Here is an 18822-nt window from a genome sequence, read left to right on the forward strand (position 1 = left end):
AATCAACACAAGATTTTTTTAAAAAATACCAGAAGTCGAAGAAGATATTTTCAACACATAGACACACACTAACCCAAGCAAGGATCTAGAAGAACCTGGAAATAAATCCTAGAAATCAATAAAACAAGCAATTCTTTAGGGAAATGATCAATAGATACAAATAAGCATGTCACTACTCATAAGAGAAAGGGAAATCAAGGCGCATGAGATACCATTTTACTTCCAGTAGATTGGCAAAAGTAAATCTTACAGGAGAATGTAGATCAAAGGGAATTTTTACATCCTTCTGGTAGGAATATAAAGTATAGTCACTTGGAAGTAGACTGGAAATCACTTTGGTGTTATCTTGAAACGTGGAACATTTGAATACCTTCTGACCTGGCATTTCCACTCTTAGATATGTCCTTTAGAAAAGCTCTTCTAAACAAGAGGACATGGCATGAGAATGTTCATAGCCTTAATGTTATTAAAGGCAAAAAAATGGAAAAAGCTCAAATGTCCATCAACATGAAAATGGATAAACAGATCATAATATAGTTATACAATGGAGTATTATATAACATTAAAAAATGAACTACAGATATACTTAAAGATGAATTTCAGAAATAATTAGTGGGGGAAAAAAAATTTTCAGAAAGCTATATATAGTATGAAATGCTTAGTAAAGCCCCAAAACAAGTGAGACTAAAAATATATTGTATAAGAATGTATCTGTAAGTGATAAAACAAAAAGATGTCAAGAAAATAGTAAGCATCAAATACAGTCATGGTTACTTCTAGGGTGCAAGGTAAGGGGGGATGCTAGGTTCGGGGTATGGAGATAGGTGTGACAGTATTGGTAATGCCTTGGTTGTTAAATTGGATAGGGGGTTCACAGGAGTTTGTTTTATCATACAGTCATCCCCCTGTATCTAAGGTTTCTGCACTTGCTAATTCAACCAACCACAAAAAATATTCCCCCCAAAATAAAATTCCAGAAAGTTCCAAAAAGCCAAACTTGAATTTGCCATGTGCCAGCAACTGTTTACTTAGCATTTACATTGTATTTACAACTCTTTACCTAGACTTTACATTGTATTAGGTTTATAAGTAATCTAGAGATGATTTAAAGCATATGGAGGTTACGAATAGGTTATATGCAAATACCGTGCCATTTTATATAAGGGACTTGAGCATCTGCAGATTTTTGTATCCATAGAGATCCTGGAAATAATCCCCTGTGGATACTGAGGGAAGACTGTACTTTACATACATTACATATATTCGTTCATATGTATCAAATATTAGTTACAGTGTAAAAAGATTCAGTTGTAAAATCAAAGACTTGTTTTCCTACAAAAGGGTATTGGAAGAAAGTATAGCTGTTCTAAGATACATGAATGGAATTAATTGAAATATAATCATTTATTGGTATTAAATAGGCCTATCTATTGAATAAAATGTCAGACCCGATTCTTTTTTGTTTTTTTTGGTTTTTTTGGACTGCGTTGGGTCTTCATTGCTGCGTGCAGGCTTTCTCTAGTTGTGGCAAGCGGGGGCTACTCTTTGTTGCGGTGCGCGGGCTTCTCATTGGAGTGGCCTCTCTTGTTGTGGAGCATGGGCTCTAGGCGTGCGGGCTTCAGTAATCGTGGCGCGTAGGCCCAGCAGCTGTGGCTCACGGGCTCTAGAGCGCAGGTTCAGCAATTGTGGCGCACAGGCTCAGTTGCTCTGCGGCATGTGAGATCTTCCTGGACCAGGGCTCGAACCCACGTACCCTGCATTTGCAGGCGGATTCTTAACCACTGCGCCACCAGGGAAGCCCCAGACCTGATTCTTGACTAATACAAATTCAGGGAGTTTTTGTAGTTGTAGTTTTAATAAAACATCATTTCAAAGTTTCTAATATAATGCCTGATACATGGAAATGTTTAATAGATATTTTTTTCCTTTCTTCTAGTCAAAAGGTTAGTGAGAAGGAGTCTGTCTGCCCTATAAAAATATCTGTGGTCTATTCAAAAATAATTGTTTTATATTATGAAAAGTGCCTAGTGTGGTTCTAGTTTGTACTGCTGTATATGGTAGTATTCAATTTCTTTTGTGTAAAGACTTCAGTTAGTGTTGAACAAAGAAAATTATATGCTCTCATTATGTGTGCTTTAATTTAATGCTTAATGGCTTTTAATGTTACAAAATAAGTTTATTATTATATTATGATCTCACTTGTATTATATTGTCTTGCTCTTCCATATTCGTGGTGATATGGTCATGGTTTACGAAAAGAATAATCCCTAAGAAATAGATCGTTAACAGTAGTTAACGATTACTTGTGATCTAGGGTAATGACTGATTTCTTTGGGATTATTGCAGTTATAAACCATAATTACAGATTATTACAGCAATAATTATTTTGTTAAAGGAAAAAATGTTCTGTCCTTGAACAGCTGCTGAACAAGTGCCCTGAACATTTCAGAATAAATCGAAAAATGAAAAACTATAATGGAAATGTAATCTAAGATGAGATTTTTTAAATAAAATTATAGATATGAAACTCATGTATAGGATATTTAAATTTCTAAATGCAATTTAGATTTATGGCTTTACATGGTTCTTTAAACTTTGTGGATATAATTCTGTAACCAATGTAACTTTTTAACATCTATTATTCTAAATGCTGTAACTCTAATATTCTAGAGTTTTAGGGTAAGGTTTAATGTGTATGAGAAATATCACTCATTCAGTGAAATAGGAAAATTGTATTTGATAGATTAATTAAAATGCCTTTATATTTCATTGCATTGTTCATTTCTAACACTAATCCTAATTTATTCAGTTAGTAGTTGTTAATTTTTAGGGTTAAAAATTCCTGCTTTTTTGTCTCGTACAATAGAAATCACTGCTTTCTAAAACAGGGAAAGAGTAAATATACATCCTACTTCTCTCTGAATAAACTTCCATTCAAAATTTACCATAATTTTAGAAAAAATGCTCACAATTGATCACATGCTATCTTTGCATAGCATTCTTTGATATCAAAGCCTTAATTTCAAGGTCACAAAATAAAATGAATTAAAGAATAAAAAATTAAAATTTGAGAAATTCTTGTCCTATATTTAGTATTTATTATTAGACAGTGATACTCATCACACTGCATTGAAAAATCATCTTTTCAATTTTCTCTCTCTCACCAGGTTCAACCTGTTGGGCATAGGGTCTCTTTCTCCCTTCTCACCCTGCCTTATACATATTTAGTTATATCCCAGTGGACAGAACATGGCACATAGTAGATATTCAGCAAATGAATTTTCTGAAAATTCTGAAAATTCTTGAGGGTTTTTTTCAGTTCAGGGTTTTTGTTTGTAGACACAGCTAACTGTAAGTAGCTTTAATTGTGAAAAGCCTCTTTGGTAGAGAGGGAAGAACTTAAAATTTCTTAAATATTGTGTGACTTCATTTTCTTGAGCAGCTTGAAAGTAAAACTTAGAATGGACATATAAATATTCCATATTGATATGTTTTATGGCTTTTGTAGCTATGATATAGAAGAACTAAAAACAGTATAGCTATTTAATAATAATAGCCAACATTTAGTCAGCCCTTGTAGCAGGAATTATTAGGAGTACTTTACATGCAGAATACCATTCAGTGCTGTCAGAAGCCTATGAGCCAATTATTATTAGCATTTCATATTTATAAATGAGGAAATTAAAGCCAAAAGATTGAGTAACAAGCATAATAAATAGTAGAGGCAGAATTTGAATCCAAGTTGTGCTCTGGGTGGCTAAATTGTATTGCCTCCATTTTTAAATATTGATCTTCCAACAGAGAAATATAAAAGTTACATGTATAATCAGTGTCTGTTTTCAAGATGGCTTGTTTTATGAAGAGCTAGTAGGCAGATGTTTCTACATTTACATTAGTTATAAACTCCAAAAGTAAGTTTGCTTATTTTAAATTCAGCTATTCAACAAATGTTAGTTTCATGTGTCACATATACTTGGTTTTAGGGTGGCTGGTTTGGGAATCAAAAGAAGTGTGAATGCCCTAGAAATGATGCCAAAGGGAGATGCAGTCTCATCTGTAGTAAAAATGTGGGAGACAGGTGGAGAACAGTCAGGATTAGGAATTAAAATGTATTAAATAAACACTTAAGAGGTTGTTGGATCATCAAGGTCTGTCTAGCTGATTGACCACTGTGTTGTTCAAGTACTTCCTTTAATCAGTCTTGAGAGGAAGTGGTACATATCTCATAATGGTATGAGAATGGACTCTTGGAAATCCATTGCCTATATTTGAATCATGTACTTCTTAATAGGGATTTGTGACACTAAATAAATATAGGTACAGATAGTACATATAATGTTTAAAATAGTACTTAGTGCATGTTAAGTACTATTTAAATGTTTGCTATTTTTAGTAATAGTGAAGCTTACTTTAAGCAAAATTAGTATCTAAGGATCTAAATAGATAAAATACATAAAGAAGGTTATTATTTAGATTTAAATAATATTTTTCATTTTGAGAAATAATTTGCAGTAAGATATTTTTAAAATAATGACTCTCATAGGCAGGTAAGTTATTATACTACATTCACCAAAGATTATGGTCACAATGTTTTAGATTCGTATCAATTATATAAAATGTGTATGCCCCACACACATTGGAGCACAATCTATTGATGATAACCTTTGTAAGATTCTGAGAAATACAGTCGATTCTCCTTATTTGGTATTTAATGTTCTATAAAGTTTCTGTGAACACTGAATTAGCAAATATTAAACCATTGCTCTTAGGGGAAATACAGGTTGGGTTCCTGCAGGCTTCTGGTCACATTTTCATCCACTGATCAACATACAACCTTGTGTTATGTATTCTTGCTTAAAGATACTTTACATTAATATATATCATTGATTCGTTAACATTGAACTCACAGCCAACAGCACTACAACCCATGCCTGGACGAAGCTTAACACGTGTTATTTTCTCTACAAGGTACATAATAGCTTTTTTTTCTCACTTAGGAACACTAGGCAACACATTAGCACTACTCTTGTTGACTATTTTAAACAGTAAAATTATAAACAAGGAGCACAAAAGTGAAAAAACAATGTGATACCAAAAGGATACCAAAAAGGGATACTTAGCTGTTTATAGTATGAGAGATGAAACAAGAAAGCAGATTGTTGCTTTGTTTTACCTGATCTTGGAATGTGAACAATGGGCAACTTAAATTATTTGCTGTTCTGCATCTGTCCATGAATGATCACAAGTATTGATTTGGGGGATTACAAATAAATTTTACTAAGTAGATGAATTTGCAAATAGCAGGCTAGACTAGATCATACCTTGCGTTGAATGTGCTTTAAGAAGCTGCTTTTATTTAAGCAATAGAAATGTAAGTACCATTAACATTCATTTTTAATAACGACTCCACATTTTAATGTTTACTAAATTGATAATAAGCTGTTAACTTCTTCTTGCCTGGTTCATGCTGTATTTTCTATGTAATGATTTCTGAATTCAATAACCCATGTCTGTTTGATGACTTATGTATGCCAGGCACTGTTTCAGGCTCTGGATATGCAATAGACAACCAAACAGAAAAAATAACAGCTGTCATGCAGTGTACATTCTATTGGAATAGACAAGTAACAAAGCAAGATAAATAATAAAATATATATTATGTTAGAAAGTGATAAGTAAAATTTAAAAAAATAATGAATCAGGAAAGGTGGATATGAAATGTTGGCAGATTGTATTCTGGTTATCTTTTGCCCAAAACTTAGTGGTTTATCAAATAACAATTTTATTCTTATCTCTCATTGTTCTCTGGGATTGATAAGTTTCAACTGGATGGTTCTCCTTTGGTGTCTTTCAGGCGCTGTAATCAGGTGACAGCTGCAGCTGACATCACCTGAATGATTCTTTACTCACAAGTCTGTTCTCTTTGCTGGAATATTTGATGAATGGGCTATAGTTGGGCATTTCTCTCTCCATGTAGTCTCTCTATATGGCTAGCCTTTAGGTCTCAGGGTATGTGGTCTTCTTACATGGTGAATGGCTTCCCCTAAGTGAACATTCCCTGAGAGACTGGAGGAAGCTGCCAGTTCTCTTAAAGGCTAAGCCCAGTGCTGGAATAAGTGTCACTTCTACCATATTCTTTTAGTCAAAGCAGTCACAGTCCAGCCCAGACTTACGAAGGATTGGAAAAATAGACTTCACTTCCTGATGGCAATTGCATACATGGAGGGAAGGAATTGATGGGTATCTTGAAGACACACTACCGTAGTTTAGGTATTGAAAATTGATAGGATAGCTGTGTAAGACCTGACTGAGAAGGTGCATTCAAAGTGAGACTAGTCAACATGGTTGTATCTTTTTGCAGGTACATTAAGCTGTGTGAGGATAGGCAAAGGGTAGGTGGAGAATTGGATTTAAACAATTACGGTTTTGTAAGATGCATATGTCAGAGGAGGAGAGAAGTTGACATTGTATGCAAGACAGAGATTATAATGATAGACAGTAGAACTGGAGGTAGGTAAGCATGGTAGAGAAGACATGAAGGGTGTAAGAAAGTGAAAAAAACGGCAGATCCCAAAAAACTATTAGAACTAACAAAAGAGTAACAAAGTTGCAGGATACAAGATCAATAGACAGAAATCAACAGTGGGTTTATATATTTTCAATGAACAATCAAAAATGAAGATAACAAGTCCACTTACAATAGCATTTAAAAGAATAAACTACTTAGGTAAAAACTTTACAAAAGAAGTGTTAAGTCTTGTACACTGACACTGTAAAACATTATTAAATCAAATATCTAAATAAATTGGAAGACATCATGGTCATGGTTCAGAAGACTTAATATTGTTAAGAAGGCAGTATTCCTCAAATTGACTTAATGGATTCAGTGTAATCTCTGTCAAAATCCCAACTGGCTTCTTTTCAGGAATTGGCAAGCTGATCCTTAAATTAATGTGAAAATCCAGAAGACCCGGGATATCCAAAGTAATATTGAAAAAAAAAAACAAAGTGGAAAGACTCACACTTCCTGATTTCAAAATATACGACAGAGCAATAGTAATCAAGACAGTGTGGTATTGATGTAAAGGTAGACACTAGATCAATGAGATGTAGTTGAGAGTTCAGGTATAAACCCTCCAATTTGTAATCAGTTGATTTTTGACTGTGGTAGGAAGACAGTTCAATGACAGAAGGATTGTCTTTTCAACAAATGGTGCTGGGACAGCTGGATGTCTGCATGCAAAAGAATGAAGTTGGAACCCTATATCCTGCCATACACAAAAAATTAAAATGAATCATAGACCTAAATGTAAGAGTTAAAGCTATGAAACTCTTAGAAGAAAACATAGGACTAAATCTTCATGACTTTGGGTTGGGCAATGGTTTCTTAGATTTGACAGCAAAAGCTGAAATAACAAAGGAAAAATTAGCATTATGTACCACATGAGAATTTAACATTTCTGTGCGTCAGAGGACACCATGAAGAAAATGAAAACAACCCACAGAATGGGAGAAAATATTTGCTAATCATATGTCTGACAAGAGACTTGTATCTAGAAAATATTTGCTAATCATATGTCTGACAAGAGACTTGTATCTAGAATATATAAAGAACTTTTACAACTCAATAATAAAAAAGATAGATTGCCCAATTTTAAACTGAGCCAAGGATTTAAATAGACATTTCTCCAAAGAAGACATACTTATGCAAGATCACATAGCAGATTGGTAGAGCTGGGATTCATAGTTGTATCTGGCTCTAAAACGTGTCATTTTCACTATTATACTACCTTGGTGAACTTAAAATCCAACTCTTCACTCTGTCAAGAACTGAGTTCACAGTAGTTTATCACTTGTTTGGAAGAACTTTTGCTAATTTTAGAATATCGGGAAAAATAAGCTTTATTTCTGTCAATACTTTCTAAACGATTTTTTCCTTGTTATATATTAGGACGTCTTGCCTGGCTGGTATACTTGGTTGGGACAGTTGTTGGAGGAAGATTAACATATACCAGTACAGATGAACATGATGCTATGGATGGAGAATTATCCTGTCGGTAAGTAGTAGCCATGTAATTTACAGAAATTTACTAAGTACTTAGAAATTTAGTTACTGAGCTGCTAGTATGAGCTAAAGCATTTTGTACTTGGCCTTTTGGAGAAGGTATTATTTTCCTTTTTACTGATGAGAAAACCAAGGCTTAAGTGATTTGTAGAAGTCATATCTCTAATAAGTAGTATAGTCAAATATATTCATATGAATAATATGAGTACGCTGGTTTTCCATATATTTTAATTCACTTTTAATAACATCTTTCTTTATAACAAAGTAATACATGTTTTTGTTGAACACTAAAGATTTAAATGAAAAGGAAGTTATATATTAATTTGGAAATAACTACTGTCATTTGATAAAGATCTTTGAGTAATTAATGTTTGAGAGTATATGTACATTACATGTGTATTTCTCAACTTTTTTTCAACAAAAATTATACTATAATATTGTTTTGTAAACTAAAATGGGGATACTAGTACTATATCTAATTCATTTTGGGCTGTTATAAGGATTAAATAAGTTAATAATTTAAAAATAATTTTAAAGTGCTTAGGACAATCAATGCCTGGCCAGTAGTAAGCACTATATTACCCAAAAAAACACCCAAAATAATTCTTTTTTAAAAACTCAAACATAATAATTATTTATAAACATTTTATCTAGACATGACATATTCTAAGCTATACCATAATTTAAATAGGTCCTTGCTTTGGGAATTTTAGGTTGTTTCTCAATTTTTCCTTATTATAAACGTGAATATTCTTTTAGCTATATCTTTATGTAGATCAAAATAATTTTATTAGAGTTAGGTCCTAAAAGCTAAATAGCTGGTTGAATAGTATATCGCACTTTAAAGACTTTCAATACACATTACCAAATGGCCTTCTGGAAAAGTACCAGTTTATCCTCTGAGCCCAAAGGCCATGAGAGGCTATTGGGTTTTTTTTTTTTGCAGTTGAACACTAGGTGGTAGGATTCTTATCTTTGCCAGTTCATAGGTAACTGATGTCTCATTTTTATTTGTATTTCTTTGTTTACAAGTGGTGTCAAACATTCTTTTCCATTCCTTTTCTTGCCATTTCTATTTTCTCTTTGTGATTTTTTATTATATGTAGATTGTATCATTCATCTGGTTTTCTTTTATGATTATCTTTCCTAATCTATCCGTAAGAACTCAGTATATATCAGTATATATCAAAGATTGTAATATTTTGCTATTCATTTTGCTATTCATTTTCTCCATATGTTTTAATTTGTTTTAGAAATTGCTTTTTTTCTGGCTTTAAACATTTATATATTAAGATCTATGAATTTTTTCTTTCATACTTCTTTCAATGCTCATGTTTAGGAAGGTTGTTCCACACCTGGATAATAAAAATATTCTGCTATATTTTCTCCTGGATCTTTTATGGTTTCAGCTTATATTTAATTTTTAATATATCCAACATTTATTTTGTTATGTACTTTTTCGAAAATTTCCAAGTGTTAACCAGTTAATGTCAAACCCCACCCTCTACTGATTTGAAATGCTGCATGTATCTTACACAAAATTCTCATGTCTTTTTCTAGGCCTTTCATTCTTCTCCACTGATCTTGGAAGTCTATTAGTACACCACTATCACCCTCCTGAAGTCTTTAGTATGATATTCTCCCTCATTATTATTCTTAAATATATTCCTGTTTAATAAATTTGATGCCTTTTTTTTTTTTTTTTTTTTTTTTACGGTACACGGGCCTCTCACTGTTGTGGCCTCTCCCGTTGCAGAGCACAGGCTCTGGATGCACAGGCTCAGCGGCCATGGCTCACGGACCCAGCCGCTTCGCGGCATGTGGGATCTTCCCAGACCGGGGCACGAACCCGTGTCCCCTGCCTCGGCAGGCGGACTCTCAACCACTGCGCCACCAGGGAAGCCCTGTTGCCATTTTGAATAGAGATTTCTCTCTCATTTCATACCCTTTTTAACCTTTAAACTACCTCATTTCAATGAAATTTGAATCTGAATGGAACATAAATATTTTTAGTTTTTCTTAAGATTTATTATTTCCAATATCAAACCACTTTAAACTATGACTGGGGCATTCTCAAAATGCTTTGATTAATTTTTTTTTTTTTTTTTTTGCGGCACGCGGGCCTCTCACTGTTGTGGCCTCTCCCGTTGCGGAGCACAGGCTCCGGACGCGCAGGCCCAGTGGCCATGGCTTACGGGCGCAGCCACTCCGCGGCATGTGGGATCCTCCCGGACCGGGGCACAAACCCGTGTCCCCTGCATCGGCAGGCGGACTCTCAACCACTGCGCCACCAGGGAAGCCCTGCTTTGATTAATTTTAAACCAAGTGAACAATTTACTTCTGTAACATCTTTTAATATTACATATTTAGTAAAGTTTTTGTTATAGTTCGATTTTTTTTTAATGTTTTCATCATCAAGTAGAGAATTTCCCACTGGCACTATTTTCCTGAAAAATATATATAACAGGAAATAAAAGTATCTGCCAAGTAGAAAATTTTAATTTTTTCTTTAAGCGGCAAACATATTTAGCTCTAAGTAAGATTTGTTTTGTGTTTAGCCTGTCTTCCCTAGGAAACAAAGTCTTAGTTGAAGTTTATGGGCTAAGATTTTTTTGTGGGGTGGGGAAAAGGATACATTTTCAGGGAAGAAAGAATGAAGGAAAAGTGAGTAAAAGATAAAACAGTTTATGTGTTGATTAGTTGATGAAAATATTGTGACCAGAGTTCCTCGGGAACCTATTCCTGTATTACCTCTAGGAGCAGTGGTTCAGTATTTGCTAATTCAGTTTTTACGGCCATTTTACAGCACATAACTACCATAAATAATGAGAATCAACTATAGAAGGTGGTGCATTACACACCTGGTTGCTCACTTTTACAGGTTTCCCCAGAGACCACATGGAACAGCTGTGCTTCAAAGCAGTCCATCTTGGTGGGGGGCGGGGGGGGGACGGGGACTGAGGGCAAGTGGTTTATATGTTCACTTATTTCTGCATCCCATTTTTAGTGGTTGAAATCTACTCCCGGAGTGTATAACTTTTCCATACTTCTTAGTTGTGTTCCCTGGCCTCTTTGAGGAGCTGCTGGGGAAGCCAGAGCTACTATTGGTCCTGTTGGTTGGAGGTAGGGGCTGGCTGGAGCTATGGTAGGCCTTTCCTCCCCCTGAGTGAGGATTTATAACTGCAGTAGCTGTACGAGTCTTTACTGGGGCTACAAGGCAAGTGGTTGAGCCCAGGGGACAGGAGGAGAGGTGGTGGTGGGGTTGGTGGGGGGTTAAACAGGGCCGAGCAGATTCGAGGTGGGGTATGTACCAGGACTTACATAATTTGCCTAGAAAAAACATAAATATATGTGTTTTAACATACTGAGATTTTAAATTAAATAAGAATGATGTTATATGTAAAATTTTAAAATATCAATTTCACATGGAGAAATTCCAGGTAACTAGAACTGTCATACTGTTGCCTTTTGGTGTTGTTATATGATAACCTTTTTAACTCCTGGGAGGACACTACCAAATTAGACGTTGAGGAGCTCCTGCCAAAAATCTATGTGTTATTTTATCAGAAAAAGGTTGCTATTCATAAAAACTTTCAATATTGTGACAATGATATTTAAAACATGTTACTTTAACATTTTTAAATATGCTGCTTTAACTTAGCAAATAAGTATATTTGTGCTCAGGCCACACAATTCTGATTAAATAAAGATAACTTTATAATCATTTCAGTGTCATTCATCATGACCAGAATGTAAACCTCTTGAGAGATTCCCCAGGGATTTTGTCTTGTCCTGTATTCTCTCTGATTTGCTGGTGGCTGCTTCTTTTCGGTTCATTCCTCTCAGTTAGGCCACCCTCTGTTTCTGTTTCTTCATGTTGCTCTCACCTGTTCATCTCCCAGTCATTCCTCATTATTCATTGAAGACTTTTGCAGCTAGCTCAGTGTTTTGCTCTCTGCCCCAAACCCTGCTGTGATATAGATGACTTCAACTTCTTTCCCATCCGGTAGTGTTGCTTCCTCTTCTCTACACAAGACACTTCCAGTGGCTTCCTGTCACACGTGAAACAAATTCCAAATTCTTGCCATAGCCCAAAGTGTACTGTGCTACTTCTCTGACCTTATTTCCTATCCCTTTTCATTCAACTCAGCTACATACACTGACCTCCTTGCTATTGAGTATTACCAGTATGCTTTCAGTTTAGGGCCTTTGCGCTTCTCTTCTGCTAGGAATGCTTTCTCCCAGATGTTTATGTAGTACTCCGTCACTTCAATCAGGTCTGTACCCAGATGTCTCTACCTCTTTTGACCTCCCTATCCAAAATAACATCCTTATCCTGCTTTATTTTTCTTCACAGCACTTATTACCTCTTGATGTTTATTCCACTAGAATAGGGAAGGAATAAGCTTTATCTGCTTTGTTCACTGCTGTATCTTTATCTCATCTGCCTGGCAAAACCTAAATTCTGAAGGAATTCAGAGTTTTCTCTTAATTTGTCGAGTGATAAAAGAAATTGCACACTTCTTTAGATAGGTACCATTGCCAACTAAGATATCTTTTTTTTTTTTAACCTTAACTGAGCCCTCAGCATGGCTCAGTGATTTGTGTTATTTTAGTAATTCTTATCTTCCTACTTCCAAACACTTACTGAACTGTTTTCCTTGCATGTGTTGTCCCACATGTACCTCTAATTCAGTGACTAAACTTAAACTCATCTCTTCCATCCACTCCCGACCCTGACTCTCTTTGTGTGTCTCATCACTGTCCACTCAATTGCCTAGGCTTGAATCCTGGGACTTCTCCTTAACTTTTTCTTTTTTCTCTCACCAGCATCCTTATAGTCATCAAATTCTGTCACTTCTACCTTCTGCTTATCCCGATTAGTCCAGTTATTTGTTACCCTTGCTGTTTTAACTCCTGTCATCATTTGCCCGGATTCATGCTACAGTTTTATGTGGGCACCTTGTTTCCTCTCTGGCTTTCTAAAATAAAGATTTGATTATGTCTGTGCTTTGCTTAAAGTCTGCAATGACTTTCATTGCTACTGGGATTAAAATCAATGTGATTTATTAGGCTCTTCATAGTCTGGGTCCTGCCTGTCTCAGTAGCTGCATCTCGTACCACTGACTGTCTTATAGCTGTATAGAAGTTTTTTTCAGCTTTTAAATGAGCCATGCTTCCCCCCCTGCCCCCCCCCGCCCCTCCTGTCTAGAAAGCTGTACATGCGTTCCCCTTTCTCTTGACACTCTCTGCTCTGTTCCATCCTAGAATGTTAGGAGCTCTCGCTAATTTCTTTGTAGTGTTTATTTTAGCACTTGTCATTCCTTATTCTAATTGCTTGTTTTACTGTCTTTCCCTGCATAGGCTATAGATTTCTGGAGGACTGGGAATATATATGTTTTGCTCAGTATTGTATTCTGAACTCCTAATACATACCTGCCATATTGTAGGCCTTCAAATATTTGTTGACTGAATAAATACTTACGGAATTGGATATTAAGGGGAATATAAAAGAATTGATTATCCAAACATTCATTTCTTTATACTTGAAATGGTGTACATATACTTGGATCAAAATTATTTAATATTTATCTTTTTTTTCCCTCCATGCTCCAAAGATAATTTAAGATAAAGGTAAAAATAAATGTAGGACAATAAATTGAAAGACAAGTGAATATTGTACATACAATACAAGCTTTGGTCTTATGCACTTATTAGAGGTGGCCACAGATCTTTGAAGGACACTGTGGCAGAGACTACTAGTTGTCTTGTATCTCTTCTTTCCTTCTTCTGCAGTAATAGAATACCTGAAATGTTTTGCTGGGCATTGGCCACCTGAATAAGACTAGATTTACTAGAATCTCTTGCAGCTAGGTATGGTTAAGTGATTATGTTCTGGGCAATTGAATGTAAGTGAATGTGGTACGTGTAACATATATGCACATGAGTGGAGCTGAAGAAGCCATCTTAGACCATAAAGTGATTGGGTGAGTGGAGGCAAGTGTAACAACAAGATGGAAGGAACCTGAGTCCCTGATACACCGTGGAGCACCAACTAGTCCTAGAGCATTGCCTTGAATTTTTTTTTGCTTGAGAGAAAAATAAACATCTATATCGTTTAAGCCATTGTTTTTGGATTTCAATCACTTGCAACTGAACTTCTTGTACGACTATCAAAGCTTATTTGACAGATGGATCATGTACCCTTCTGGGAACTCTTTCCTACTCTCCTGTTGGGGATTGTTGGGGTGCCTTTGCAATTCATATCAAGCTGGTGATTTGCATTGCCTCTTAAGCAGATGTGAATCACCAGCTTGATATGAGTTGTAAAGGCACCCCAACAAACTTGGCTATTGGTTTCATGTCTTCCTCAGAGTTTTGGAATGTATGTTATTAAAAGGAAATAAAAGTAAACAAGCCATTGCATAGAATCAACAAAGAACCAGAGTGAGAAAAAGGAGGTCCTACTCATAAAGAATTTAACAGCAGTATATGCTTTAAGTCACTTAAGAAAGCACCTGGATCCAGAGATGAAGTTTGGTGTGCATATCTATTTATTTAACTAAAAATTACTTCAGGAGTCTGTGCATTCACAAATACACAGACTTTAAAAGTGAGCTATGTCCCTCCTTTCAAAATCAGAGAATAAACACATCTTTTTAGGAAAAACAAACAAACCTGGTTGACTCATTCTTAAATTTGATCTTTATAAGCTTTCCTTTATGAATTTTAATAGCATTAAAGCTATTTAGTAAGTGAAGGTACTTTTAAATAAGTAGCTTAATTTAGGAATTAATAACTATAAAAATGGTTACCAAAATATTATTTCATAACACTTTGGCAATAAATACCAAGTTTTTTAAAGAAGTTCATTTGCTGTAACCTACACATTTTGTTCCTAGAACTCTTTGCTGGTAGGGAATAGGAGAATAATTATATTTCACTGAAATGTAAGTTTGTATTCAAAATGAGATTATTAAAATTTGGTGTAGCTTTAATTTTATACAACGTTTTGGAAAGTTATTTAATAATATGAAAAAAATAATTGGGCAAGATATGTTTAGTGAGACAGTTCAATGGAATAAAATAAACGGTCCAGGAAGTAATATGAATGCATAAATAGACCTAATGTATGTGATAAGGGGGTAATTCAAATTAGTGGGCAAAAGACAGACTATACAAGAAAGAAATGGCGTTGAAGCAGCTGGGTAGCTATCTGCGAAAAAACGTTGATCCATATCTCACCAGATAGGTTCAAGGTTAATTTCAGTGTATCATACAGTTGAATGTAAAAAGATGGAACAAAAACACCTCAGATTTGGGTAAGACCTTGTTATTATATAAAATCCATAAGAGAAAAATTGGTAAGGTTTTCTGCATAAGAAAAAGAAGAAAAACATGCATGGTATTAAAAAAACACCATAGGGCTTCCCTGGTGGCACAGTGGTTGAGAGTCCGCCTGCCGATGCAGGGGACACGGGTTCGTGCCCCGGTCCGGGAAGATCCCACATGCCGCGGAGCAGCTGGGCCCGTGAGCCATGGCCGCTGAGCCTGTGCGTTCAGAGCCTGTGCTCCGCAACGGGAGAGGCTACAACAATGAGAGGCCCGTGTACTGCAAAAAACAAAACAAAACAAAACAAACACCATAAAGTCAAAAGACAAATGAAAAAGTGGGGAAAAATATTTACATCTCAATCACAGGCAAAGGGCTCAGTTTTCTAATATATAAAGAATTTGTAGAAATTAGCAATAAAAAAATAACCCAACAGAAAAATCAAAAAAGGATATGAGCAAAAAGGGCACACAAAAGGACATATGTATTACTTAAAAATATGGAAAATTTTGACTTTACATTCATGAGAGAAATACAAATTAAAACTTCACTGAGATACCATTTTTCAGATTCCAGTAAATTGTAGAGTTTAATATCACCCTGAATTATTTATATGTATATAGACACTCTCATTTACTGATGATGGGAGTATAAATTGTTTCAGTTTCATTGGAAGGCAATTTTGTAATAGCTATCAAAATTGTAAATTCATTTTCTCTAAGCTAGTAATTTGACTTTTACTGTGTATATTATAACTGAACATGTGTGCAGTGATGGGTACAAGATTGTTAATTGCAGCATTTTTGTAATAGCAAAAAATTGTAAACAACCTTAGTGTCCCTCAGTGGGGGAAAGTATGAAAATAATGTGGTATGTTCATATAATGATGTTCAGCAGCTGTAAAAAGAGAATAAGGAAGCTCTTTATATCTGACATGAAAAGATCTCTAAGATATATTATTAAATGAAAAAAGCTAGGTTTAACAATATAACGGTGTAGTATGCTCCATATGTGTAAAAGAGTTGGGAGGAGAATGTATAGTCATACATACATTTTAAAAGTCTCTGGAATGACACAAACTGTTAACAGCATGTGTGTGTATCTTCTCGTGTGCATACATGGAAGGAAGTGAGTGGGTTAGGGCTAGGCATATCCGCCTTTGCATAATGAGAAAAAAGAGAAATAGGTGCTGTCTCCTCCAGAACTTCTACTTCTGTTTCTTAAAAATTTTATTATGATATGCTAATTTTGTTAGCACCAGGCAGTTGGCAGCCATTCACTGGAAAATTTTAATGAAAATAGATAGATAACAGAAGGATTTGGGGGTGGGGGGAAATTCTAGACTAAGCTTTTTATTCTATTAAGCTTTTTCTCTAGGAAATTTAATTTAACCTTTAGTTCATTTATGATTTTTTGATAATAATAGTTGCATACCTGTAATAAAAATATTTGATTTTGTTAAGATCATCTTGTAATTTATTTCAGGTAAAATTTTTATTACTCATTAAGAAAGTGATACAGCTTGATGGCTGTACCTCTTTTTTTTGTATTTTGAACCATATGACCCCAAAATATATAGTTATATGAAAATATGTTGTAATGAAAAAGTAAAATACAAAACTACACATTCAATATCATTTTTCTTTTACTAAAATATTATATATATGCATAAATATGTAAGTTAATACCTGCGTTTATATAATAGTTATAATTGTAGATATTTACTATATATGTATATGTCATATGTATCTATATATAAATGTTTAGTAAAATAATAAATGCATGTCCATGTAGGTTTGTATGCATGTATATGAAGTGCATGTGTTAGGAAAAAGGGCTAGAAGGAATTAGACCAAATTGTAGTATCTCTTCATGGTAGGATTTCAGATGATTTTTAAAAATATTTTCGTTATAAGCATTTGTATTTTTCCACTTTTTATATTACGTAAAATTGATGATAAATGTTTTAATGGTATTTCTCTAAGAATTTTTACTGAAGCTTCTTTTTTCCTTCATGAAAAGAGTTTTTCAGCTTATATCTTTAATGGATACCGGATTGCCTCAGTGTTCTAATGAGAAAATAGAACTTGCAATTCTGTGGTTCTTGGATCAGTTTCGTAAAACATATGTTGGTGATCAACTTCAGCGAACCTCAAAGGTAGGTTTTTACTAGAGATTAAAATTAATGTTATTGAAGATGAAGAAAGGTGTTCACATGTAACAGCTTTAAGCTGAATGATATATTTGGGCAATTTCTACATAAGAAATTTAGTTGATCAATTGAAGTCAGTTGATTAATTGGTATTGAAGGCAATGTGAGATTGCTTGTTTTATGCCTAGATTTACCATTGTCTTTGAAGATTGATTGGCAGAGTTAGAGAATATTTTTTATGTGGTTAGTCATTAGTTAAGATTATTTTAAACACCTTAATGAATTTTGCCTTATTGTATTTCAAGGTTTAAAACATACGATTTACTCTTTTAGTAGTTCTGAGGGTTTTGGTGGGGGGTTTTTTTGATACTTATTTTTGTGGTTTCCAGTGTATTTTCCACTCATTTCTTGGCATTTTTACATGATAAATGATGAGGACAAGAAGAGTAAGACATGCCTTTGAGAGGCTGCAGTTAACTTAGTGAAGGGAACATTTCTACTATGGTGATTGAAAGTTTAGCATTAGCAAGTTCAGATGAATTGATCTTAAGGCATTAAGGTATTATTGAGGGCATTTATGTGAACCCTAACCAGATATTTAGTAGCACTTGGACACTGAGTAAGATCTATGAGGTTTTTTTTTTTCTTTTCTTTTCTTCCTAGAGTAATAACTTTCCAAAACCTTCTCTGTTGGAAGTCCTAAGGATATTCTTATCTCCTTTGGATTTATAGTTTGTATTAGTAATGTTAAGAGATTAAGTTCTAGAATAAGCTTTTTATATTGAACTGAGCTTTGTTTTCCCTGGGAAATTTAGCTTAACCTTCAGTTCATTTATGGTTTTCTGTTAATAGTAGTTGTATAGTAGTATGAAAAGTATTTGATTTTGTTAAGATCATCCTTTAGTTTACTTCAGGTAAAATTTTCTTTGCTTTTTAAGAAGGTGATGTAGTTTGATGCTTTCTTTGTGAAATACATTGTGATATTTTATTGCCATTTAGGATTTGTTTTCATTCAGGATTAATATCAAAAAAATTTTCTTAGAGTTAAGCTGACATTGAATGAGACAACTAGGGAGAAAAAGGAGTAGCTAGATATAACTGTTTTAGGTTGACAGTAAGGCAAATTAGAATCAGACAAAAATTACATGGTATAAAATTTATACAGGGTACACATTGAATTATGATAAACTGTCTTGTTTTAAATGTACCCAGAGAGTTTATTTTGCTTTTGCAAAAGTGAATACTCTTGAAACATTGCTTATCTAATATCCA

The 18822-nt window shown here is 34.4% G+C and overlaps 1 protein-coding gene across 3 annotated transcripts in view; it reads left to right on the forward strand.

Annotated features, from left to right (window-relative positions):
• RANBP17 (RAN binding protein 17) overlaps window positions 1–18822 on the forward strand; it is a 313424-nt gene that overhangs the window by 59622 nt on the left and 234980 nt on the right. For all 3 annotated transcript variants that reach the window (XR_009563505.1, XM_030829950.2, XM_030829951.2), the window contains exons 13-14: window positions 7952–8057; window positions 17421–17556. Coding sequence is in view for 2 of the 3 variants with exons in the window: in XM_030829950.2 (XP_030685810.1) it covers window positions 7952–8057; window positions 17421–17556 (242 nt within the window). In the remaining variant the exon portion in view is untranslated. The remainder of the gene's footprint in view (window positions 1–7951; window positions 8058–17420; window positions 17557–18822) is intronic.

Source organism: Globicephala melas, chromosome 3 (genome assembly GCF_963455315.2).
Source record: "Globicephala melas chromosome 3, mGloMel1.2, whole genome shotgun sequence".
Classification (NCBI taxonomy): domain Eukaryota; kingdom Metazoa; phylum Chordata; class Mammalia; order Artiodactyla; family Delphinidae; genus Globicephala; species Globicephala melas.